The following is a 27,254-nucleotide window of genomic DNA, read 5'->3' on the forward strand; positions in this document are numbered from 1 at the left end:
TCGCCACTCACCTTCAGACAAGCCAAGAAAAGCCGGCATAACATGGGACAGTAAAGTGGGAGGTGCTGCTACCTGTCGGTCTGAAGTGACGATGTCCGCACCGCTCTGTGCGCGAGACGTGGAGGGAGGGGAGAGAGAGCATCGGAACTTCACAGTCTAATCTCCCGACCTGATATTTTTATTTTGTATTCAATCAATATATTTTTGGAAAGGGAAACTGCGCAAACAGCAATAGATACATATTCATTTATTTAAAAAAGGGCACTTTCTCTGAAGGAAGAAAAAGGGCAGGGGCTCAAGCTCACTTTGATGTCTATGTGTGCACGTGCCACTGCCTGCCCCTGACGCTCTCCCGGTGTGATTGTGTATGCTGTGCGTGCGTGGCCTGCCGGTGCCGTATGCGTGTGTGGATGCCTGAGAGAGAGAGAGGGAGTGAGTGAGCACCGTGCTGTGGCTTATCCTTGTCCTATGCGGATTTCACCGCTGACTGCATGCCCGAGCGGCGCGCATCATCCACCGCAGGCAGAGGTATACAGACTATTGATGGAAACTCTGGGATCGGATCAACTTTCACGTTTACCGGATATATGAGCGGATAGAAGGGGGAAAACTGCCCTGCTTGGCGGAAGGGGTTATTACCGGGATTTATAGAGGAGAGGATGCTCAAGGCGAGAGGTGAGCAATGGGCAAGGTAAGCGGCATGTTGAAATTACCAGGTTAGCTCTAATAAGTGTGAGTGGCTAAATAAACATGCTATCATTGAATCTGTATTGAGCCGTGCTGCCGAACAGATAACCCCACTTGGCCTTGCATAGGAATGTGTGTTACACATGGCAGCCCGCATAGGGAACCACCGCAACTGTGTGTGTGTGTGTGTGTGTGTGTGTGTGTGTGTGTGTGTGTGTGTGTGTGTGTGTGTGTGTGTGTGTGTGTGTGTGTGTGTGTGTGTGTGTGTGTGTGTGTGTGTGTGGGGAGGGGAGGGGAGGTTGGGTAATGCATAATGCAGACCCACTATGGGCGCCCTCCTCCTATCCATCGTCACCTGAAATATACAGGACACCTGCTTTCTCAGCACGCATGTGCAGAGGGTGACGTAAGTTCTCTGTGTTGGGAGCTTGTTGACGCACCAGGCCAGGCCATGTCACTTTATAAACTTTATCACTCTCACTTACTTACTTACTTACCTACTTAGTTAGTGCTATTCAAATGATAGTACCTACAGCAGAGTTGAAGTGTAATTAAGTAACCTACATTTACTCAATTATATTTGGAGGTAGTTTAGGCCTGCTACTTCTAATCTACATCAGAGGGAAACATTACATTTTACTTCACTACATTATGTGAAGGCTATAGTCCCTGGCAGTGGTGGAATTTAACAAAGTACATTTACTAAGTATTGTACTTCAGTACTATTTTTACATACCTCTACTTTCCATGTAATGCTACATACACTTTTACTCCACTACAAGTAGCCTATTGTAGCTACTTGTACTCTACTACTATATTAAACACTCATAGTTACTAGCTACTACTTGGTTATATGAATACACATGATGTGATGCATTACTTTAATTCTTACAATAAATAGTGTTTTAAAAAGTATCAGGAATTGGCTTGACAAACTTAAGTACAATTATTTGACATGTACTTGCTACTGATAAAAACACAATAATATTATACATTTGACTGATAATATTTCCGCACTACTACTTCAGTAATAGTTTAAATTCAAGATTTGTATTTGTCATGGAGTATTTTAAGACCATAGTAATTCTGCCTGCCTAGGTTATTTTTCCACCACTGATTCCTAGTGACTGTTATTTTGCTCAGGAACGTATTCATATGTTGACTCTAACATGAACTTTTCTGATAACCGTTTGAATCATTTTCTATACAAAACATGTCATGACTCCAACTGCTCAAATGAGAATTTTTCTTTTATTTATTTTTAACATTGTGTTGTTAGGGTTGCAGCGTAGATGTGAAGGTTCCGCCATGGGCTTGGGGTAATGTTGACAGCATTTTTATTTTAAACGTTTTTATAAACCAATCAATCAACGATCAAGGAATTCATCAGAATATGAATACATATAAAACAAAATGTGACAGAAAAATCTTACTATCTAATTAGATAATATTATTAGAGTCATAGGGTACACTTTTTCTCCATTAAATACCTTCAATACTTATATTACATATTCCTCATTGGCCTACTTGAATACTTCTACTTAACCACATTTTAAATGCAGGAAATTCACTTTTTACAGCGTGTATTAGTGTTTCTACTTAGGTAAACAATCTGAATACTCCCTCCCTCACTGATTTACAGACAGATGTCTCCCTGCAGTTGAGCATCACTACTCGAGTGTTTGACTTCATCAGGCATGGCCGGCCCTAGACTTTTGGGGGCCCTAAGCGAACTTTGGCTTGGGGGCCTCCCTCACTCTAGCGCGTTCTCACTACAACACGGAACCAACTTTTGGCTTATGATGTTAGCATAAGCACACATATTGTATAAATAAGCATGTAAACACCGTGGACCTAACCTCCTCTAGGGGGGTCCTCACCTCCTCTAGGGGGGTCCGGGGGCATATTCCCCCGGGAAGATTTTTTTTAAATATTGAAGTTAAAAGCATCAATCTGGTGCACTTTGAGAGAAAAATTAAGAGATCTATGGATACATCTCTCAACACCCATATGAAACAGAACTGTAAACAGATTTTTCTTTATGAATATCTTACAAATCACTTAAAGGTGACCTATCATGCAAAATGCACTTTTGTACGTCTTTTATACATGAATATGTGTCCCTGGTGTTCCAGGGAGCTCACCAAGTGTCAGAAGACACAACCTTCTCTATTTTCCTCCATACCCAAATCTCTTAAAAAGGGGCTGCAACAGATCTGATACAGACTGATCCAGATTTGAACACTTCTATGACATCACAGAAGTGTCGCTAAGGCTATTGGGCCAACTCCTCCAATCAGGAGGAGACAGCCACGGACATTGCCGTTCGAAAGCGCTGGAGACGCTGTAGTACATATGCAGGGCCGTGGGAAGTAGGGGTGCTTAGGGTGCTGCAGCACCCCCTGGTGGATGACAGGGGATCTGCACTTCTACAAGATATAATACTAATATAATACCAAAAAAAAGAATTTTCAGCCTTGATGTAACAACATTCATAATTAAGTAAAGATAACACCCTTTTCACCCCAGTTACATTTTCTATTTGCCCTGTACGATGGGCGCTGTAGTGATAAAAGTGGGGGATGTTGGCTTCAGGCGCCCGCAGCTCACAGCCAGCGTGAGAGAGATAGAGAGAGGGGGTGCATCGGTACCGGCGGGGATTGTTGTTAGCTTCGGTTGCGCTAACGGATATAAGAAGCTGTTTCTACAATAATGTGGAGGGAGAGCTCTGTCCTGTCAGACTGAGAGGCTCAGTGAGGTAAAGGACTCTGAGGGTTTAGATAATTCACTTTAGTCTAATTTATCTTATTGAGTCTCAAACGTATTGATCACAATTATGTAAACAAATATTTCCAAGGCACACCTTTATAATTATTAGGATAAATAAAAACAGGTTTGAAATCATTCCAATGTATACTATAGGACAGTAAACCAAAAATATCGTTTAAAACTGGAGAGATTTAAAAATATGCATAAATAAATAAATGTTAACTGGTAAAATAAGATATGAATGAACAACAAAAATAAAATAAGTTACATTTATTTGTTATTGGCTATGGTAGGTTATTGGAAAAGTTCACATACTTATTTGATTAATAAAATGCAAACCGATCTTTTTCATATGGGTATTTTAGAGTTGTACCCCCTAGATCAGGTCTCTGTAATTGGGCGCTCAAAGTGCACCAGATTGAAGCATTTTACTTTAAAATGTTAAAAATATCTTCCCGGGGGGACACCCCCGGACCCCCCCTAGAGGATGTGAAGTCCACCCCCCAATTAAAACATGTTATAATACTAAATACCTAATACTAAATGCCTTTTTATATAAGCTGTCCACCATGTCAATATGTTTCTTTTTTTGTAATGTATTGGTCTTTTGTAGAGGTTTTTCATTGCCAGCTAAAATCTTGCCTATAGGGCAGCACATTGCTCAGAACCAGCCCTGGTGTCATCCCCACAGCACCCCCCATTTGAAACATGTTCCCACGGCTATGTACATATGCCAGGCCTGTAGATGGTGCTGTTCTCACAGAATCAGCCCATGCAAAGACAGTGTTAAATTGAGCGAAATGAGGAATGGCTAAAATGCATGATCTGTTTGGTATTTTGAAAAATAAAAAGTATAAATATGCCTTATATAGGTATGGTCCTACACTATATTATTCAAATATAGCATGATAGGTCCACTTTAAACTGTATTCTTGTTTTGTCATATAGTATTTCATAACTGTTTTTCATTTATTCTCTCTGGCTGTCCATCTCATAATGTTCACATAGAAACTAGCTGTCAATAGGAATATCATTCAGAAGAATTATAATTTCTTGTAAAAATCTGTCACAAAAAGAGGTTGCACATTTAAATTCAGGTGTTGTTATGGCAACGTCAGTGGCCAAACAGCCACATTTACTGCAGCAAATACGTTCAAAGATGCTGTTGACATGTAAAGCCGTGGCAACTACGCCACCATTTCAGCTGACTTTTTCACATAACATCCATATATTTCAGTGCTAGGTTGATGCTTAGCAAAGCTAACTGTGAAACACGTTAACTGACAGGACTCCGGATCAACTGTGTACTGTAAGGTAGCTTCTAGCTTCATGTCGAACAGTAAGTCAACATTTCCCAGAGAGCTTTCTTTGAAATCACCGGGTAACGCTAAAAAACATTCCATTTAGATTGTATGACAAAGTGTTTATTTAATATATCTGGCTACCTATAGCTACTTGCTAACGGTTTAGCTTACCCCCGCGATTCAAAGTAACGTCAACGTAGCTGTAATTTATGCTTTGCTTACATGTTCGCATAACTTGGAAGTTTACTGACATTTACATACCTTGTTTACCTGGCTCAAGTGGTGGCTCTGGGGTTGTTGTGTGAGCCACCACTTGAGAATTGTCGGCAATCTAGGCATATTAACACAATTAATTAAACATACTTATCACGGCGACGGTGTACTGAGATTCTTCTTTTTTTTTTTTATAACTTTTTTTTTTTTTGCTAGGGGGCCCCTTATTGGCTGCGGGGCCCTAAGCGGCCGCTTATGTCGCTTAATGGGTCGGGCCGGCTCTGTCATCAGGTGACTCTTCTCTGAGTTGTTTCATCTCGATGTAGTGACAGTAGCACAGATTGAAGTAGTTATTACACCACCAGATGATTCATTTAAATAGAGCTCAAAGCTGTGAGTCATAAAATATCAAACCACAATGGGTGCTGTTATCTTGTCCAAGGAGTTGTTGCAATACTCGCAGGCCGAGCATCCCAACAGTCTGTCTCTGGATGAAACTTGATCAAATACACACTCTGAGACTGAGATGTACTTTATAACAGAAATGCCTTATTTATTATACTTGAGGATAGATTTTATCATTTTAATTTTGGTTTAAGAGCACATGTTGATGTTTGTGTAACTGTGCATATTCAATGTTGCACAATTTGATATATTATTTGCTACTTAAATCTGATTGGATGTGGCTAGGAGTGGTTGGATTTTTAGAAATACTTTAGGACAGATGTAAGATAGTGGAGTATATGGGCTACAACTTGTAGCCCATATACTCCCACATATGTAGCCTGCAAGTCAAATAGCATTGTTAGAAAATAACAGATGCTTAGTTAAGTATTGTATTTAAGTATAACTTTGACATTGTACTTACTTTATTTGATGCTACTTTATGTAGCATGTACTGTAGTATACCAACTATATCATCTCAATGCAGCAATGGTAATGATTAATTTAACCTTGTTGGAAGGGGTCGCTATTCAGAATGAATATGTTTTCTTTTGAGACTTCAAGTAAATGCTATTGCTAATGCTGCTTTACTTTTAGAGTCTAATTTTGTTATGGATTTGTTGTATAGGATTTGTTTTATGATAGAAATACTTCTTTCACCTCTCAAATAGTGACTTTTAGCAGTCTGAAGGGTGGAAGCACATATTTGGTCCAGGGCTCACATGTATTCCTGGGAACCTTTTTACAGCAGATTTTGAATTTGGGATTGAATGACTTCATATAAATAGCAACATAAATTCCTCCCTCTAACACACTTACTGTCGATTGGCCCCAGATTCCTTCCCCTTTTAGGGCTGTAATGCACACAAAGAATAATATTACTAAAACCTTGTGAGGATCAGATAAAGGGGTAGTTTCAAACACCTCGTGCAGTAGACAGCATCCGCCATTGAAAACCTTTGTGTGGGTTTGTCTATGTCCGAACACGAAGCTGAAGATGATTTCGCAGAAAGGTGATACTGGGTGAAGTTGCTGAGCTTTACTTTCTTCTCTATGCCCTTCATTCTCTCCCTCTCCTGCACATGCACAAAAACACTCAGAACGTTTTCTGTCAGTGTCCCTGCTGTGTGTCTCAGTTCCTCTGCGCTTCTGCTGATGTTTGCTTTATCGACAGGATGAGGCTCCTGTGACTTCTTTCCCTGACAGCCTTTGTGTGTAGAGCAGCAGTGGACAGTGACATGAACATGAGATCAGGTACATGAAAAGAGTATTTTAAAGGTCAGTTATTGCTTGTTGCCCCATGATTAAAGCAGCAGCAGTCTGTTAATAATATTCTCATGTTAGCCAAATGCAAGGGGCTGTTGAATGGATAGATTGTCAAAGGGTTCTGTCAAACAAAGGGGAGTACTGACCCCATTTTCTTGGGTCTGATTCCAATTACTTGATAACGAGCATCTGCATAAAGCTTTAACTCACAGTTCCATACGTTGCTAGAGGGACACATTTTTTCCCATGAGACTGCAATTTGGCATTGAGGTCAAGTGTGTGGGAGTGTGTTTGTTGTTAGGCCCAGTGGTGTAGTCTACGTGATACGCAGGTATACGCCGTATACCCACTAGAAAATGCCAGTGATTTCCGTATGCCCTCTTAAAAATGAGCGATGATACGTAACAACATCATTTTGTGACTTCGCTTTCACGCTTTCGCCCCCTTCTGTGTTAATACTTTTGGACGTCTGGGGCTTCCGTCGCCTTTGGCCTGTTGCTAAGCAACAGCAACACACTTTGTTCGGCTCTGACAAACCCCACGTTTCTCTAACGTTATCAGAATTTGATCCTTCCATCATTCAAGTTCGCGGAGCGCTAAACAGGAAGCAAACATGAAACGAAAACAGACGAAAATATTTTAATGTTTTCCGAAGTTTTCCCCTATTACCACTACAGAAGAAGAGCCAGGTCAGGCGGCTGTCCTAAAGGTGACAGAGAACGAGCCCGGCGCTACCGCAAATTTACCCGGTAAGTGGAATTAGCATGGTTATCATTAACGTAACAGTAGCTGGAATGTAAGAACAGGCATCCTTGGTTAGAGTGGAGGGACAGAAAGTTAGGTAAATGTCAGCAGACATGCAAAGGAAATCTGATCTAAACAACAGAAATTCATAAAGTCAATGACTATGCAAATGAGAGTTAATTCATGGTCATGTTAAAAGTGCATTTAAAACACCATTATATTACTATATGTTAGTTATCAGTAGTTGTCAAATAATTAGCTATTGAAAAAGTGGAAGATTTTTCTCCTTTTATCTGCTTTTCATGCATTTGTTAGCCATGATGTAAATATTGTAAGCAGTTTATTAAATACTTTTGAGTAAATCTTGGCTCTTTTCTGCAGATATTATTGGTAAAAACTTGTATTATGCTAATTAGTCATGGTTTTGTTTATTTCCAGGTTGTGCTCTTTGCAGCGCTACAAAATCAACAGATGTCCTCACAGAACAACGAGTGTCTATGTCTGAGGAGTGGGTGCACTTTAAGATCCAGTCCTCAGATTCAAGCAGATCAACATCTCTGGCCTCTTTGAGAAACAAGATTAGACGACATGAGACGTCCAGAGCACACAAAATAGCCCAGGAGCTCACGGAGAATGGTGGACAGGATTTAGTTGGAAATTTGGTGAGAGCTGTGTCAGAGACAGTGTTTGCAGTAGGCCATATTGAGATTTTGATAAAAATGTCGATTAATTGTTCAACCCTAGAAGATAAGTGGGCTTTTTCCATCATTGTTCATTCTTTTATTTTTTTATTGTTAATGTCTCTGGCAGTTAAAAGTCACATAAAAATGCTTATAATACATTGACATGTTGATAACACATAACCAGTCTCAAGACTAGTCTATGCATTACTAAGTGTGATGGTGTTCATGAGGTGTTGCTTCGAGACAGGATGAATACAATTATTACAGTATACCCACTACAAAAAAGTAGACTACACCACTGGTTAGGCCAATTGGCAAAAAGAGTGTGTGGCAGTAGGGGTTGCCTATATAAAAAAAGTGCAACATTTCTACACAGATTCACAGGCCTTGCCATCAAATGTTCTAGAAGGCTATTCAATTGGCGGCCCGCGGGCCAAATCCGGCCCCCGGGTGATATTTACTGGCCCTTTGAGTATAATGTTAAAAAGTAAAAAAAAGAATGTTAAGTTTAATTTAAAAAGAAATTCATTTAACATAATTTTTTTTGGGCCAGAGTGCCTTTATTCCTGAGAGGGTGTTACATTGAGAGATAGAGGGGAAGACATTGCCTGAAAACTTTGGCGGGCTCGGGTTTCGAACCCACCTACTAGCAACTCCTGTCATTTATTGCGTCTCTGCGCGCGTCCTCGCGGCTCGCGCTGCCCTTCACTACAAGCTCGCGCACCTTCGACGGTTTCGCGCCAATGGTACGATTAATCAAACCTGGTCAGCATAGTTGGATATCAAAATGTCTCTTTCTACGTTAAAAAAACGAAAGGTTGACACCGAAAACCGGCAATTCAACAGCGAGTGGAAAGAGAAGTACTTGTGTGTAAATGTCAGTGGGAGGCCCATGTGTTTAATCTGCAATGAGTGTTTATCGGTGTTTAAAGAGTACAACTTGAGAAGGCATTTTAAGACAGCTCACGCCAACTTTGACGCCACTTTTCCAGCGGGCTCTGATGCTCGCCGCCAGAAGATTTTGGGGCTAACTTCGTGCTATGACCAAAGACGTAGCTCCCTGTTTCGGGCTTGCATTGACCAAGAGAGAGCTACCGCAGCGTCCCTACGAGTGGCCTGGATATTAGGCAAAAAGAAAAGGCCTTTTACGGACGCAGAGACAGTCAAAGAGTGTATGCTTGCATCAATTGAGGAAGTGGTTGCAGATGAGAAAATCAGAAAAAGCGTTATTGACTCAATTAAGAACATTCAAGGAGCACAAGTTGGGATTGGATCGTATTAACACTTATTGTAAGTTTCTTTGGATAAAAGCGTCAGCTAAATGCAATGTAATGTAATGTCGGGCCGAACACAGGGACTGTCCGCTAGGCTGGCAGATGTGGCTCCACAGCTGAGATCGCTTCATTGCCTCATCCACCAAAGCCTGTGCGCAAAACTGAGTGGTGAGTTAAAAAACACAATGGACTCTGTCATGGCGATTATTAACTTTATTCGTTGTAATTCCAGTTTACAGCACCGCCTTTTCCGCCAGATGTTGTCAGACATGTCAGCTCGATATAATGATTTGCTCATGCACAGTGACATTAGATGGCTAAGCAAAGGAAACGTCTTGAAACGATTTTGTGAACTTAAGGAGGAGATCATGGCGTTTCTCCGCAATTCAAAACATAAAAAAGCCAACGCCTTTCTGTGTCTGATAGAGAATGATGAGTTTTACGCTGCTGTTTTCTTTTTGAGCGACACTTTCCAACATCTGAACCAACTCATTTTGGAGTTGCAGGGCAGAGATAAAATGGTTAAACAACTTGTGGAGAGACTCAATGCGTTTTTAAAAAAGCTCACACTTTTTTTTGCGGATTTATGTCCAGGCAAAATGCTCCATTTTCCAACACTGCGCACTGCAGGTTTACAAATCACAGAGGTGATGACTGGATTTATGGACGCATTGAAAACCAACTTTGCCGCGAGGTTTGAACATTTCAGTCTCCCGACTGAAGTGATGAGATTTGTGAAGGACCCTTTCTCTGTGAATGTAGAGGGGGAGTTTGCACTGAAAGCAAAGGAGCTGATTGTGACATTAAATGAGGCGTCTTTACAACTTGAACTCATTGACATTCAGTCATCAGATGACCTGCGATAGTCATTTCAGCTGGCAGGTTCTGAAAAGTTCTGGACTCATGAAGTCAGCCACGAGAAATTCCCTCGTTCAAGGGGTCTTGCACTTTTTGTCCTCACAATGTTTGGCTCGACTTACACGTGCAAATCGGCATTCTCACACATGAATGCCATAAATACTAATAATCGAGCATCCCTCACTGACCAGCATCTGCATCACTGTATGCGTATTGGCATGACAACGTATACTCCCGACTTCCCTGCTTTTGCTAAATCGAAAAAATGCCATTTCTCTCATTAGATGGCATATATTTGCCAAGTTGGTTGCATACTGTATGTCAGTTATCACTATGTTAATCAAAAAAGGTTTGAGTTTTAAAAGGCTGTGTGTTGTGGTTTGGTAATTAATACAAGTCTTTTGATAATTGTTTTTGCTTTTAATTAAGCAATTGATGTGGTATGACTCACTTGTCTTTATTGTTATTATACCATAATATGCACTGTTGTTTGTGTATGGCCCTAAATTGCTATTTTGTGTGAATTATTAGATCATTTAATCTAAATCGAATTATGTTGATGGTTATATTAGCTTCACATGTACTGAGTTCTGAACTTGCCATTTATAAAGGCCTTGGGGCTATTTTTGATTTAATTAAACAAAATATATGCACTCCACTATGCTGTTGTAGTCATTTCATTTCATTTCAAACCTTTATTTATGCAGGTGAATCCCATTGAGATCATTTATCTCTTTTCAAGGGTGACCTGCTGTAGTATTTACTGTATCTGAAGCTCTTATATGATTGCTCATATTTCAAGCCATTTTTTTCCCGGCCCCTTGCTTTGGATCATTTTCATCAACCGGCCCCCATTCCAAACTAATTGAATAGCCCTGATTTGTGAATAGCATTCATACATACTGTTGAACAAGTTACTAAAGCAAGTCAGGTGTTCTTTTATCTGCAGATGATACCCCAAGATAGATAATGATAAGAATGTAAACACATCACCTCTACATTACCATTTAAAAATAACTTTGTGTGTTAGCTGATCACTGAAGGGAAGATGTTTAGTTTGAGGTCACCAGAGGTCAGCTTTACTTTGGTGAGTACAGTGTGTTCAGTGTCAGTCACATGGAGTTGTATCAGGGGATAGTGGGAAGTATCACTGGAGAAAAGTGTGACAGGAAACCTGAATGATCGATTCCCCTCCGTCCTCTCTGAATTATGGACTCAGAAGAGAAAATGGGTTATGTGTGTGTCTGTGGGCAAACAGGCAGCTGCATGTGTGTGTTGGCCTGAATAAATTAAGCTGCCAAGAAGCTCCATCAGACACCTGAGTGCCAAAGCTTCTGTATGACCTACTTCCTGAGCAGGGAACCAGTGTTGAGCCACTCACTCAGTCACTATCATCAGTTATTGTGTGTATTCCTCAGTGTGCTCATTGACGCTATTAACAACACACACTAATACACATGTCGCCATACATAACATGGACACAACCATCATTAATAACAACTGGTTTGCATACTGTTTCATTTTCATATTAATAATCATTGTATTATTTAGATGTTTCTATTGCTTTGTTTAATTTGGTCTAAATTCTAAAACCAGTCTATTGCTGTGTTTATGTGTTGCCCCTTGCACGGATACAAAAAAAACTATATTTAGCTAATTAGATCGTCCCCAAAAAAGAGTAAGAATGAAGTTATTTCTAGAGTATACTTTTATTCATATAATGTCTGTTTTTCTTTCTTACAGGGGCGTCCTATAACTCCTGACAGAGAAGAGGAGCTTTCATTGCCATAGCTACCTCTCCTCCACTCCCCTTGTCCACGTTCCCCCTTTCACCCCGTCTCTTCATCTGTTAAGCGTTGTTTTTTTAACATTTTTCTATCCCTCCACATCCTCCATAACCTGTCACCATGACAACCTCAGCCCTGCGCCGGCAGGTGAAAAATATCGTGCACAACTATTCAGAAGCAGAGATCAAGGTAGCCAATTAAAAACAAGCTGTACGTCATTCTGATTTAATGCCTTTAAATCAATGTCGAGTCACATCAGATCAATTAACGTCAGAACCCAACTTCATCTAACTATAAACTTGCTTTGACATCTGTTATTTGTCATTTGTTATGATATGGTTACTTTGGATGAGAAAGAAAATGATATGCATACAAATATGAGAAGAAAAGGATGTCAATGATCCTCTGTTGGTCACGTGTAGGTTCGTGAAGCCACTTCGAATGATCCATGGGGCCCGTCCTCGTCTCTCATGTCAGAGATCGCTGACTTGACCTTCAATGTGGTGGCGTTTGCTGAGGTCATGGGCATGGTGTGGAAACGCCTGAACGACAGCGGCAAGAACTGGAGGCACGTTTACAAGGTGACCTCAGGAGAGAGTTCTGTCAGATTCGGCTGCTCAGAATATTTATAAATCCTCTCTGTGTACATGTTTCACTTCCTTCTTCTCGCTTACTAAAGCTTCAGCTGTTTCTTTAGCTTCCCTCTGACCGCTGGCCTCTCACCACCATTTACCGCCCGTCACCTTTCTCCTATTTGATGATTGACTGAGGTTGACATCTGGATTTTGACAGATATTAGAGAACATATCATACAGCTGTACTGTCCCTCTAGTGAAAACCGTAGGTTACATTTTCACTCATCCTGACAAATGTCACAATATCGACTCCATGAATTGTCCCAAAATTGTAAAATATATTATCAACAGTGCGTAGATAAGGTATCTTGCTGACTTAGGGGATCCTCTGACTTTCCTCTTGGGCCATAATGAGCTCAATCTAAAAACTCATTAGCTTCCTGTAGCTTATGGATATCAGGTCAACACTTCCTTTTTAATGTTGTTGTTTATAGTGCAATTTGTAACTTCCGAGGCATGGAGTTAGAGTTGAGAGACTACGTCCATAACAGAGTTGTTTCTGAAGTCGCCATTTTAGAGCTAATTCTAAGCTAAAATGACATCAGTTTATAGTCGATAGATTCCAGGATTTATTGGGCCCATGCACCCCACCACTTTAGCTCTCCAGCCGGACTGTTTACTTGCATACAACTAAAGCCCACATATTTTGGCATGCTAGCAAACTAAAACAAAAAATCCTAGCATTAGTATTGTAAGTATTTCAGCATGCTAAGCCTTTAGCTTACCTGTACAGCCTCACACATTGGCTAACACGGCTGCAGACTCTCCTGCATCCATGTCATTGCAGATCGCCCTGTACAGTAGATTTGTGTATGATATGAATGTACTATCAGTGTATTAATCAGCTTTTGACTCCAGGCCCTGACTCTGTTGGATTACCTGCTGAAGACAGGATCAGATAGAGTGGCCCAACAGTGCCGTGAGAACGCTTTCACTATTCAGGTACTGGACTGAAACAGGAGGAGAACCTCATCAATCTGACTGTCTCAGGAACAGAGCTGCTTTATACAGTAGTTTATTGGTTTGTAATTAGTTTTAACCTTGGAAATCACTACTCTTTCTGGGGTCCATATAAAAAATAATGAAAAAACATTATGATCAGCAAATAGTACACTATATGTACTGTTGTGGCTTAAATTACTTTCAAACATTGAATAGAACAATTAACCCCTAAAATATATTCTCTAAATTGACAGTCAAACAATCCTTGTTTCCCCATATACGATTTGAAAACTAAGAAAAACAAAAAATATCTATAAAAAAACGGAGATTATCCTTTTCAAAGGAGAATGAACAAACCATATTTCCTCACATACTAGTGTTCTTTTCTGAGATTTAAATTATTGGGGTTTTCCTACATCTTCATTACCACAGCTTGAATTGTATTTCTTTAAGTAAATGTCATCCTTCAAATATAATTAACATTTATTTTATGTATGTGTGGTTCAGACGCTACGTGACTTCCAGTACATGGACCGTGACGGCAGAGATCAGGGGGCCAACGTGAGGGAAAAAGCCCGCCAACTGGTGTGTCTCCTTCGGGATGAGGAGCGGCTTCGACAGGAGAGGAGTCAGGCCCTGAAGACCAAGGAGCGAATGGCTGGGGGGGGCAGTGGAGGGGGCGGAGGGGTGTATGGAGGTATACCACCGTCTTACCACCCAGGCAGGCGGACAAGCCAGCCCAGCATGGCTGTGCTTTACGGGGAGGAGTTCAGCCGCTCCCGAGGCTCTCCATCTTCATTTAACTGTGAGTTCTGAGGGTATTTAAAACTGCAATAACTTACATTTCTGGGCCACATGGGGGCAGCAGAAACAATTTGTGAACACAGCAGCGACATATCATCCCTTTTAAATTTACTTGGCGGGAAGCGAACAGTTACGGAGCAACATTTACAATTGTTTGAAGTTGTGTTTCTGCCAACGTGGCCAAAGTATTTCCATTCGTCAATGTCTTTTAGCTCTGTGTTATATCTGTCTCTAAAGCTGCTAAGTACTCCACTGTGTTCACCAGCTAGTCACTAAATGTGTCTGCTGTGTTGCTTTACAGATAGTATACAATAGGTTTAACCCGCTCATCAATGAATAGGAACATTTTGAATACCACAAAACAGAAAAAAAGAACACAGTTTGAAAACATTTCTAATAAAGCGTAAATCTCCCTTAATGGCCGCTTGTCCATGATATCATCCAGTATGACGTCCTCTTTGCGTTTTTGTAGTGTACTAAGCTTTAATATGCTCTTTACTGCACACTGAGGATGGAAAGCTAAAAATAGCCTTTTAAATTATGTTAAGCAATGCAAAGGTGAGATTTAAGCTGGAAGTGTTCTCAAAGCGTCTTAGAGAATTAAATAGGCAAATGTACATCCAGCTTTCTTATGGGACTGTCTCTCATGCACTATGTGAGAGAAAGTCACTGGGCTTGCATTACTTTGCTGAAAACACCTGCTTGCTGCGACTGAAAACAGCACTTTGAAGGATGTGAAAATGGATCACAACAGTAGCGTTGCCAGACAGCTGAACAACGAGCTGACCCTTGATATAAAGCTCTGTAAAGCTCAGAGGAGCTCCATACTCTGGTGATGATTGTCATTTATCACTATCAGCTCCATTGCCATCGATTTTTGTTTCATAAAAATGTATCACTGCTTAAAACTCTGAACTTATCTAGAGCACAGAACAGCTAACTTTATGTGTTGGCAGTTAAGTGGATGAAGAATTCTCCCTTGTATTCACGCTGATACCCAATGAAATGCATTTTGTGCTGAAGCCGAGCATTTTGGACAATCCACCACATGGATTACCAATACTGCTGCGTGGGCATGAAAATATTCAGATGAGCCCCCCACTTCCTGTGCTCTTTGCCTCAGTGCGTCATTCAACCCCACGTCAATCTGACCATTTTCTCATCATACACACTCATTGCTTGAGTGTCCTCCTTCCCTCTGCAGCCTCTGCAGCCTCGTCCTCGTCCCCTCGCGCCGCCTCAGACCTGGAGCAGGCTCGACCTCAGACCAGCGGCGAGGAGGAGCTGCAGCTGCAACTAGCTTTAGCCATGAGCAGGGAGGAGAGTCAGAAGGTAACACACACACACACACACACACACACACACACACACACACACACACACACACACACACACACACACACACACACACACACACACACACACACACACACACACACACACACACACACACACACACACACACACACACACACACACACACACACACGACAAAATTGTGTAATCTCCTTCATCTCTCAGTGACAGCATACTCTCCCTCCACACACAGACCTTCCTCTGCAGTCACATGTCTCGTTGCCTCTACATGATTCCAAAAGGACAATTTTGGTAGAAATGTTCCGAACATACGCCCACTTTAATCTAGCTAGCCCTTCCTTTCCCTGTTACCATAGAGATGGATGAAGACACACAACTACAGATTGCTCCAAGCCTTCTCCTAAAGTAGCCTGAGCAGTTATACACACAGAAACACACCTCACTACACAGCTTACCATTCAGTGTCAGCATTTATTAACCCTCTAGTCGAGTGTGTCATAGGACTCATTCTAAATAAACTGCTTATTTGTTGCCATCCAGTGATTTCTTCTTATTTTTGATAGCCAGCTAACTCCTTTAAATATCGACCGGCTCTCAAACACTTGGCCTGCCTTCAACGCGCATTTTAATCACAGGTTTATATGTGGAATCTTTTATTTCGTCAACAAAATTGTTGAAAGAAATCAACCGAAATCCAAATTAAACGTTTGTCAATCATAATGAACCCACACTTGAATATGGTATAAAACATAGAAGATCTACATAATACCCAATTCTGCCATTTTGATTGTAAAATGACTTCACTTGATTGTCAAAATAGAAGTTATTATGTTTCCCTAAATCTACTAATCCATTAACCACCTTGTTGTTGTTGCTCTTTCAAACATACATCCCTCTTTCCTCGCACAAGTATAATTTAATCTTCTCCATCTACAGTAAAAACATCCTCTGTGTTGTTCTGATCCAGCCTCTGCTCACTGTCAACTAAATATTTCATCTGCACAAAAAAAGACACCAGCGCTGCCTCTGTTTCACTTGTGTGTGTGTGTGTGTGTGTGTGTGTGTGTGTGTGTGTGTGTGTGTGTGTGTGTGTGTGTGTGTGTGTGTGTGTGTGTGTGTGTGTGTGTGTGTGTGTGTGTGTGTGTGTGTGTGTGTGTGTGTGTGTGTGTGTGTGTGTGTGTGTGTGTGTGTGTGTGTTTACGCTCATAACCGCGGCGATAATGTTGATGTCACGATACCGCCCCTGCAGGACCAGTGCTGTCGCCAAGGAGACGAGTCTCTGTTGCAGAAGGCCCTGGATGAGAGCAGGAGAGAGAGTGAGTCGGGTACACAGGAGGTGAGTTTTAGAAACGTGTGTGCTCTGTACAGCATGTGTGTGGGTGCATTCGTGCTACACAAGGGTGAGCGGGTGCATTTGTAGGTTGTTTTTTTGGCAGGCATTAAGAGAATGAAGTGGAGTTTACTGCGAGGGAAACTAAACAAAAAGACATAGATCAGCATAACGAGGGAGGTTTGACAGAGCTGAGAGAGGAGAAAGAGGTGCCTGGTGAATGACAATGGCTTTGTCTCGTCTAACCTTGAGCTCAGCATAACATTTTCCCTGAAAGCATACTCCTTATCTGTTAAGCCCCATAGCCCCCGCCGGCAGGGCTACAGGCTTTTTTTTTCTCACGAAACTGTGTCTCAGGGCTTCTTAACATTTAACAACCTATGAATGTGTCATACCCACTTAACGGGAAGAAACTCAGCTAACTGACGATATGAACCATTTTTACCGAAACAAAACACAAGTGTAACCCTGAGCCTCTGAATTAGCACTAAGCGAAAAAATGCTAACGCACTTAGCCCAGAACTGATGGTAGAAATATTTTATACTTCATCGGTTCTGCACAAACAAGATATACGAAAGCATACGAAACATACAAACATACGAAAGCTTAGATTCCACTGATTCCAATGGTATAAGTATCATCACTCCACGACCAAAACTCTCGGCAGCAAAAGCCAGCAAAGACTACACACAACTTCACTTTACGTAGCCAAAAGGGCAAATATGTCTTACCTTTGCTGTTTTCTGATCAAAAGTGGTGTTCAAGGGCATTAAAACGCAGATAAACGCTGCTGAAGGTTAATCCAATGTCTCTGTGTCCCTTTGAAATGATTACTGATCATCCATCATTGCATTTATGGCAATAAGCCTATAGTTTTCAGTTTTCAGAGCGTAACATAGCTTTTGGTTTGGGCAAACTGCGTGTGCATCACTCTTACTCCTCATGGTAACGTGTAGGTGGATTTAGGAACTTCCCTCTCGATTCTATTGGCTCTAACGGTTCAAAAGTTATGACAATCACCAAAATCGACCAATGGGTTCCAGAGATATGGAAAATTCACCCAAATGACCCCAGAGGAGTTTTTTTTTTCTTAAACCTCTGTAAAAAGGTCAAATTTAACTTGTTTTGCATCAATCTTGATACATTGTACTTATATGTTATAGTTTGGATTCCTAAAGCTTTTTGTCTACTATCCCATCATTCAAGGGTGGTTTTCACTATAAGTAATGGGGTGTTTTTGGACGGAAACTATAATTTACAATGTTCAATCTGAATTTACTTTAAAATAAAAACATTCTATATTGATTCTGACTTTTCTACATCCAACTCACAGGTTTATCATTGCTTTGAGAACAAATATTATTAATTTACCCCTTTTAGAAGTGAAGGTATAGTCATTCGTTCTGGGAATGTCATTTTCGAGCCTGAGACCTGTAAAACAGGATTGGGGCTTAACAGTTAAAGCACACCAGCTCCTTTCCTCATTGCCTATCAACAAGCCAATCAGTCACCATCTATCTTATGTAAAGCTCTCTAGGCCTTGTAGTCGGTCATGTACGTTGTTTTTCGTAGAATTTGTGGTACTTTTAGGTGCCCTCCTCTCTGACTGACGTTATTCCTGAAAGATTGTGCGCTGCCGGCTGCTGCAGAGTAAACGAAACAAGGGAGCCCTGTTGCAGTCTGAAAAATCCCCTCAAGCACTATTCACTGCAATATGTCACTGTATCTCTTTGCCAATATACACACAAAACCAAACAAAATATATGCATATTGTGCCAAAGTATCTAATATACCTATTTCTGCTTTTTAGTATATTATACAGGCTGTAAAATAACAGAAATCATTGAATACTTATATAACTATCAAGGATGCTTAAAACAGTTGTTATAAATGTGTGCTTTCATTCTAGCTTGTGCATATTCACACTCAAATAAAACAACATTTAGTGAGCTTTAATATTCCTAATAAGTGCATAAAGAAAGTCAGTATCACTTCAGCAGATCTTCACTGTTCGTGAAAACCGTGCATCTGTAAAACATCAACTTTTTAAAAATGTACAGCACAATGGGACAATGTCTTATATTTTATTTCGAAATGTTGGATGGTTTATTCAGCTTAAGTAATATCAAAATGGTGTATTAAGATACACAATCCTCCAGGGTAACGGGGTACCCAGTAAATGTAATTGTTGTTTTGATTACATAGTTATGAAGTACACATTGCACACATTCACATACATTTTGAAGTAATGTATCAGAAAAACTGTATAGAAATAGCTAAATTCAATAATACGTCCTTGTCTTGATGCGTTTGAGGATTATCGAAATGCCTTGCTATTTAAGCTCTGACTTATGGAGCTATTTCAGGGTCATAAGTTTTGATCATTCAAAAAAATACAATTTATTTGAAAATCCAAGTTTTCATCCTGAACTTTGAAAAATACAATGTTGTATTCAAAACAAAAAAAAGTATTTGAAATAATTGTTCAGGTTGAATATTATTTTTGATTCAGTTCAGCAATTATTTTTAATAAAATATTTATTTTCATATTTCACTTTTATACATATTTTGATATTTGAATACAATTATTTTTTCAGTTTCAAATATAATTTTTTTCAGGTGTCAATCTTTTTTTCGGCTTCAGATAGTGTTTCATTTTCAGATCTTTTTTTTTCGCTTTCAGACTTTTGACCCTGATATTGCTTCGGGGGGGGGGGGGGGCTTACCTAAGAGTAGTTTGGCACCCTGAGTGACAGCCTCCCTCTGTCAGATACCTTCATGGATGTTAGGTAACGCAAGAAATACAACTACACACTTTCTATACACAATACTCCCGTGATTGGTGGTAAACAAAACTGATACCAGCATCAAAGTTCCGTTAAGCGAGCTGTTGAGCATCGTAGTTGGCAACAATCAAGGTATAAAAGCAATAAACCGTGCTAGAATCTGAAATCACGTATCCGCAATCAAGCATTGTCCTTCCCCACTTCCACGTAGCTCCATGAACGCAGCATAGTATTGGCTTGGTTTTTGCGATCAGAATCAGAATACCTTTATTAGTCCCACAGGGGATACGTTTACATTGTTACAGCAGACAAGAGCCAAAGACAGCTTAATGTTACCTAAAGTATGCATTAAAGTATTAAAGATTAAAAAAATAAATTATATAGGCTATATTTTTAAAGTTACACATTTTACATAATACACACCCTGTGACAGTTCTGCGGATTTAGCAGCCAGGTACTGTATATATTGCACAGTTTTTAACGGCATATATATATTGCACATACTGCAAATATTGCACATAGTTGGTATTTATCAACAAGAGGTGTTATAGTCTGTGTTGTTTTGTGCAGGGTCTACTAGGGGCTGTGCTGGTTGTATAGTCTGACCGCTGCAGGAAGGAAGGACCTGCGGTATCTCTCCATGAGACAGCGGGGGATGTGCGTCAGGTCCACCAGAACAACCTGCTGGCTCGTTGCGGATACGTAATTTCACATTCTAACACAGTTTATTGGTACTTGATTGTTGCCAACTACGATGCTCAACAGCTCGCTGAACGGAACCTTGACGCTGGTCTCAGTTTTCTAACATCCATGAAGCCAACATGACAGAGGGAGGCCTGTCACTCAGGATGCCAAACTACTCTTTGGTAAGCCCCGCCCCCCAAGCAATATAAGGGCCAAAAGTTTGAAAGCGAAAAAAAAAGATCTGAAAGCGATAAAAAAAAGATCTGAAAGTGAAAAACGATCTGAAGATGAAAAGCAATGGGAAACCTGAAAAATCAAGATTTGAAACTGAAAAAAATAATCGTTTTGAATCTGAAAACGACTAGAAGCAAAAAACGACTTACATGAATGATCACCTGTACCTACTGTTGGCGTCTTCCCTGATATTCCTCGAATACGCAAATGCATATCCTGACTCAGGAATGCATAAAAAAATTGCCAATAGTATAGACACTAACATTTTAAGAGATGCAAAAACCTGTCTCGAAACAAGTCAAAATTCTGTATCTTTTATCTAAATTAACAAAGATCTGCCAAGCTGAATACATTAATAGGAATTGTCATATTATACAAGGACAGTATCATTTACCATACTCGCCTCCACAGATCTCCAGAGTTGACTCTCACCTGGCTCGTATTAATAGTTTTGTCTCCCTCTGTAGTCCACCATGCTGGAGCTGGTGGACATATTTGGCCAATCATCAGAGGCCCCTCCCCCGCCTCATGACCCTTGGAACTCAACCCAACCCAGCGATGACATCTCTTCGGACCCCTGGGACTCTGTAGGTGGGTGGCTCATCACACACACACACATGCTGTGAGGTTTTCTTATGCTTTACAATGTGTTTTTTACCTGTAACAGCGGTCCAATCCAGCACTCCTGTGATTGGTAGCCCTTGGATGGCCCCTCCCTCCTCCTCCAATGCGTCCAATCCTTGGGCTCCATGTGAAGACTCACACACAGACCCCTGGGAAGCTCCGCCCGTCTCCTCCAGTCCTGTCAATCATGCGTGGGACAGCCCAACAGACGGAGGTACCTGAGAAGTACCAAGCATCAACGAAATGCATATATGTTGTTGTTTTCAATATCTGTCCAAACAATGTTACCACTACCTTTTTCCTATTTTATTTAATGTTTTTTGTTTTTTTTGACAAGCAGATGGTGGCGGGGAAGATCCGTTCGCTGCACAGGAAGAGGAAAATCCTAAACAGGAAGTTCCTCAGCTGTCCCCCCCTCAACCTGCTAGTCCCACAGGTATTGTAGTACAAGACAGCAAGAAGTACTACAGTCTGTACATTTGGATCTTAGACGCAGTAATTATAAGTCCAGCATGAGCCTATGGGCAGCAGCACTCATAGATAGTACTCACAAAATAAGTTGATATAGATACACAGTATAGACAAAAGGTGGCTTGCTGTTGTGTTTATTTTATTTACATACAGTATGTTCTGCTGCATTGCACGAAATGTCCCATAGCTTGTGTCCACCCCTTAGGGTTGTGATCGTTTTTAGCTTTCAATTAGTTTTAGTTATATTTCAAATGTAGCTTTGGCTAAGCTAAATTCTGATCAATGCATGTTGTAAATTATGCAGGGATAAACTGCATTTGAAAAACTATTAATTGTTAGCACTTCCAGTTTAATGCCATCTTGTGGCATTCAAAGCCGGTAAAATAATTCTGCGTTGCCTTCGTAAACTTCATAATATTTCTGTTCCTGGAGCAGATGAAGAGCTGTTTGGAGTGAAGGCAGACTCCGACCCATTTTCCGGAGCAGATTTTAACCCCGATCCGTTTGGCAGCGACCCTCCTGTGAACCCTCTGGTAAACGGACGAGAGTCGGTAAGCCCGGAGATCTTTGACCTGTCCCGGCTCGCGCCCCCCCTCAGCGCCCCTGCTTCACGGTTGTGTCGAACCCCAGAAGCCTTCCTTGGACCTACGGGGGCCTCGCTGGTTAATTTAGACGCACTTATACCCTCCAACCCCGCCAGCAAGATGCACAACAACCCCTTCCTCTTAGGTAACAAACCAGAGTTGAAGAGCCCACCCACAAACTTTACTTGTATGTGAATGTGAATCTAGAACCAATAATCCTGTACCTCTGAGATGATCAATTCCTTTCAACGATGGTGGCATGATTTTGTGAAAGTTGCGTTTATGTAACTCACATGTCATGACGTCAAATTCAGCTGGAAACGCGCACGACACAAATAAAAAATACCATTAATATACAATTTTGTCGACAGGAGGAGATTGTATTTTGCAACAGTTGCTCCATTTTACATAACAAATAATGTAAAACTAAACTAAAATAATGTTATACATATAAACAAATATTTAACAAAAAATAAAATAGAACTGGGCCCATTTTGCTATCTATATCCAGGAAAAAAAAAAATACAGTATATCAAAGTGTACTCTCAAAGAAAGATGACACAGGGCTGCTTGTAATGTCTGTGACATTTATTTTAATTAGCTTAAATGTATCAGGCCCTACACTTGTAGAAATGTGTTTATTAGGGTAAACCCCTTGAGATGCACCATCTCGTTTTCAAGGGGGTCCAGAAAACTTCAGACGTGGAGATAAGAAAATAACTGCGTTGACACTTGAAACAATATGGGCCTACTGTTTCTAGGAATAAATAATAATGAAGAATCTAACCAAGGTGCAGGATCAATAATAACATTGGTATTTAAAAAAGCATATCAACTGTCATCCCTAACTGTATTTCCAGAAATACTATTGTGATATTGTTAATCCTTTCCATCCTGTCTCCTCAGGTCTGAGCGCCCCGTCTCCCACCAACCCGTTCCACTGCGACCAGCCTCGCCTCACCCTCAACCAGATGCGACCGTGCTCCACATCCCCCCTGCCCCCCCACATGCTCTCCTACAGCCCGTCGCTGCCCCTTCCGCTGCACCACCAGCCCTCCACCCTCCCCTCCTCCCTCACACAGCCTCACGCAGGACTCCTGGACCTCCCCTCCAACCTCCCCCAGCCCCTCCTGCCCCTCTCCCCCCGCCGGGCGCAGCACACTCAGTCACAGACACACAGCCACAACCCCTTCCTCTGAGACCCCCTGCAGCTTCTGAGCTCCGGTCTGCAGAGGGAGACGACAGAATGGACTCTTTATTTTGGATGAATCTATGCCGACTACAACAAGACAAATGGGCCTGAACTGGACCGCGGATCCTGGTCTGATGTGATACAACTCGGATTGTATTTGTGTCTAAAGACATATCAGCTGCTATACAACCTGAACTCTTGAAGAAAAAGCAAACACACACCCAACACACACACACGCACACACACACACGCACTCAGGCGCACTTAAAGGTGCAGACACACACTTGCACACACCACCAAACTTACAGGGTGTATCTCAACTGTCCCTTCGATGCCTTTCCTCAATCAACAGTGATGACCCCGAACACTCTTTACCCACCGAGCCCAGAACTGTTCCTCAAGAAGATCAAAATGAAGCCACACACTTTGATTGTCCACCGAGATTCACCAGGATCCTTACCGCTGCTGCTTCACCGACGAAAGCATGAATGCAACCCACCCCCCAAGACTCCACTCTATTTACTCTGCTGAGCACCTGAGACAAGTTCTTTAAATAACTCCTCTTTTTCTGATGAGTCCGATATATTGAGCTTTGTTGGCACAAATAAAACACTGGAGAAAGCCCAAAAGAGTGTTACTGTTACATTCAAGACAGCATGTATCACCGATCAAGAAATAATTGATACTGTATTCTTCCCTACAGTACATACACAGTAGGGCTGCAACCTATGATTATTGTCGTTATAAATTAATCGGCCGGTTTATTTTCTAGATTATTCGATTTTAGTTTGGTCTACAAATGTCCTTCCCAGTTTCTCAACGTCCAAAGTAGTGTCTTGTTTTTTCCAAAACCCAAAGATATTCAGTTATGATATAAATCAGACAAGAAAATAAGGAAAATCTCCATATATGAGAGGCTGAACGCAGCATGTTCTGCCTTTATTGCATAAAAACGTAGTGCTACGATTAATCTATTATCAAAATAGGCGAATCATTTCCCAACGATCGATTACTCAACTAAATTGTTGCAATCTTAATGAACACAATGATATATTTTTATAGTTGCCTTGTTACCTTGAAGGCTCAACAGCATCTGGTTAGATACATTATTTGTTTATTCAAAACTGGTCTAAAACCAACCTCAACCATAGCTCCCTGTCATAATCTGGACCTACACTGATTGTACCCTGTCAGACCCGTGTGCCTGTCTCTGCAGCTTACCCACAATGCATTCCCGGCCGGTTCATACAGTATGATGCCATAAAGCAGGGCCTCAGGGAGACCGCTCTGACCCTCCTCCAGTGAAACCCTTAGAGAAAAACATTAGTCTAGAGGTAGAACCACAGGGAGAACAAAGATTTTATTTAAGATGATGAGAAGGGATAAAGTAGGAGGGTGGAGAAAATTAGATAACGAAATAACAGATGATAAATGTATGTATTGTCCAGTGTCTCCTCCTTTCTTCTGCTCTGTGCTCACTCTGTGTTTGGAACAAATGAATCATACAAAAAGATGTTTGGTCATCACTGCACTGAACCTGGACATGAATGTGAAATGCCTGCCTATAGATACACACAGGCGTAGTACATATGTATTTAACAGAATGATACCTATAAATTATGAAATATTATACCAATAAATGAATGGTGTTTGCATTTTACTCTCTGCGTTCATATGGTTGATTGATGAGTTACTATAACTCTGCCACAGAAGTTACATTTGTTTGTTTTGGTGTGCATGTCAGAAAGATTATGGAAAAAACTAGTTTCCTGACTTTTATGAACGTTCATTGGTGTACCGTAAGAGTGCAGCATTGGCCAAGGAAACACATGACTTTTTGTAGGGGATCTGCATCACAAGGCTGATACACACATTATTATTCTATTATGGAAACTACCCTTGGCAGGAGGTCTGCTCTCTCCAGGGACCTTCTACTTCCTTCATTTGTTACGACAGAGACACATATCAATTTAATTAGAATTTAGCCCCTGAGCAACTTTCCCAGAATGAACGGAGGGCCGCCTCCAGTGCTTTATCCATTTCTCTTTATACTTCCACGGTTTTCAAGCTGTCATTGGAGGTACTCAAATGGCGGGGGCTTATTCTAATCAGCACGCATGTGACATAGGGAGCTGCAGCTTCAGGTAAAAAAACTGCAAAACCAGCACCACAGGTAACAGATTGAAACTGCTGTTAAATGTTATTATTGTCCACCATTCATCAGTAAAGCCACACTCAAAATCTAACGCACACATGCATTAATATCTGAAAAGAAAAGTTTATGTTGTTGCTAAAGAGAACAAGGAGTAGGTCTTATTAATTTCACGTCTCGACCACTAGATGGTAATATGGACCCAGCTGTTTTTGCACCCTGCAGGTCTTCCTTCATTATTTTACTCCTGGGTAACAACATGGATATGATTACAGTCCTGTTAGTGAAGCAACCCATCAGCCAGCACACTTTATTTGATTAAGTAGTAAACAGCAGCAGTTGTTACTATTCAGTAAATATAGTAGTAGTATTTGTGCACTAAAGCAGTGCCATGTGTATGTGTGTATGTATCATCATGGACTAAAGCAGTAAAGTATTGCAAGTTGCTGCAAAAATATCTTGCCTTTGAAAAGATATTGAACTCAAAGAAAGACTGATACTGTCTTCTTTAGTCCCTGCAGGTATCTCTTCTCTGTGTGTGTCTGCATGAGATGCTTCACAAGATCATTTAAAACAACCACAAGTTGTCTCAAATATGCACAGTTCCCGAAAACGAACTGAATCGAAGAAATCCAATCATCCCGTTACCCACAGACACACACTCGCACACTTCCCTCCTCTTTAATGTCCGGCCTGTCTGTCCAAACAAGATCAAGTGCAGCCTGATCACAGATCTAAACAGCAGCAGCCTGCACCATTTCATTTGCAACCTCGACATGTGGTGTTGATTTGGGGAAGGAAAGGATTAAATGGATGGGAGAACAGTTGTCAGAATGAGTAGACCATTGGGTCTGTTGCAAAAGAATATCAGACACGATGTGGACCCGCTGTGCAGGGAAATGGGCAAACTTCACATTTACAACAGACTCAGAGGAACTCACCCTGAGCCTCCAGGAGTACAACCAGTGAGATGTATAATTAAAAGTAAATCGTGCATGTCTTTCTGTAGTTATCAAACACTACTTGTCAGTTTTTCGGAAAAACGTACATACAATAATGTCATTTGTTTGCTTCTTTCATTACATCATACCAGCATTGAAGCTTTGTATTGAAACTCCCCTCTTCAGCAGGTGTTGCACAGTCAGGTCAAGTTTTCTCCTGATCCCATACATCATGCACTCAAGCATGAAATAATAAGTCCTGCCCGGTTGCCCCCCCCCCCCCCCCCTTGGAGCTGTTGTTCCTTGAGTGCAATGAGGCCTTTGTCCAATTTAAAGAATTATTCAAAGTAATAAATTGCGTTTTGTCCAATCCAAAAATGCTCCTGCAGGCCATGTGGGAACAATTATTCTCCGGTGTAATCTCTGGACCACATCCTGTCTGAGTGGTGGCCTATAGAGGAGTGTGTCTGACTGTGTCTAATACAAATCAGGACTTTATTAAAAAATAACACAGAAGTAAATCAGCTT

The 27,254-nt window shown here is 41.0% G+C and overlaps 1 protein-coding gene across 5 annotated transcripts; it reads left to right on the top strand.

Moving 5' to 3' along the window:
• epn3b (epsin 3b) lies at positions 1-25,293 on the top strand. 5 transcript variants are annotated; one of them, XM_079673667.1, is made up of 13 exons: positions 1-691; positions 1,967-2,006; positions 11,986-12,218; positions 12,452-12,610; positions 13,523-13,606; positions 14,114-14,411; positions 15,615-15,742; positions 16,977-17,063; positions 21,230-21,353; positions 21,430-21,600; positions 21,727-21,822; positions 22,293-22,586; positions 23,348-25,293. In XM_079673667.1, exons 3-13 carry the CDS (start codon positions 12,150-12,152, stop codon positions 23,638-23,640), a joined length of 1,803 nt encoding a protein of 600 aa, XP_079529793.1. In that variant the 5' UTR covers positions 1-691; positions 1,967-2,006; positions 11,986-12,149; the 3' UTR covers positions 23,641-25,293. The 5 variants fall into 5 exon arrangements, with proteins under 5 accessions (XP_079529793.1, XP_079529790.1, XP_079529794.1 ...); XM_079673664.1 differs by lacking the exon at positions 1,967-2,006; XM_079673668.1 differs by lacking the exon at positions 1,967-2,006 and having other exon boundaries at positions 1-675.
• Positions 25,294-27,254: the final 1,961 nt, after the last annotated feature.

Source organism: Notothenia rossii (genome assembly GCF_949606895.1).
Source record: "Notothenia rossii genome assembly, chromosome: 1".
Lineage (NCBI taxonomy): Eukaryota > Metazoa > Chordata > Actinopteri > Perciformes > Nototheniidae > Notothenia > Notothenia rossii.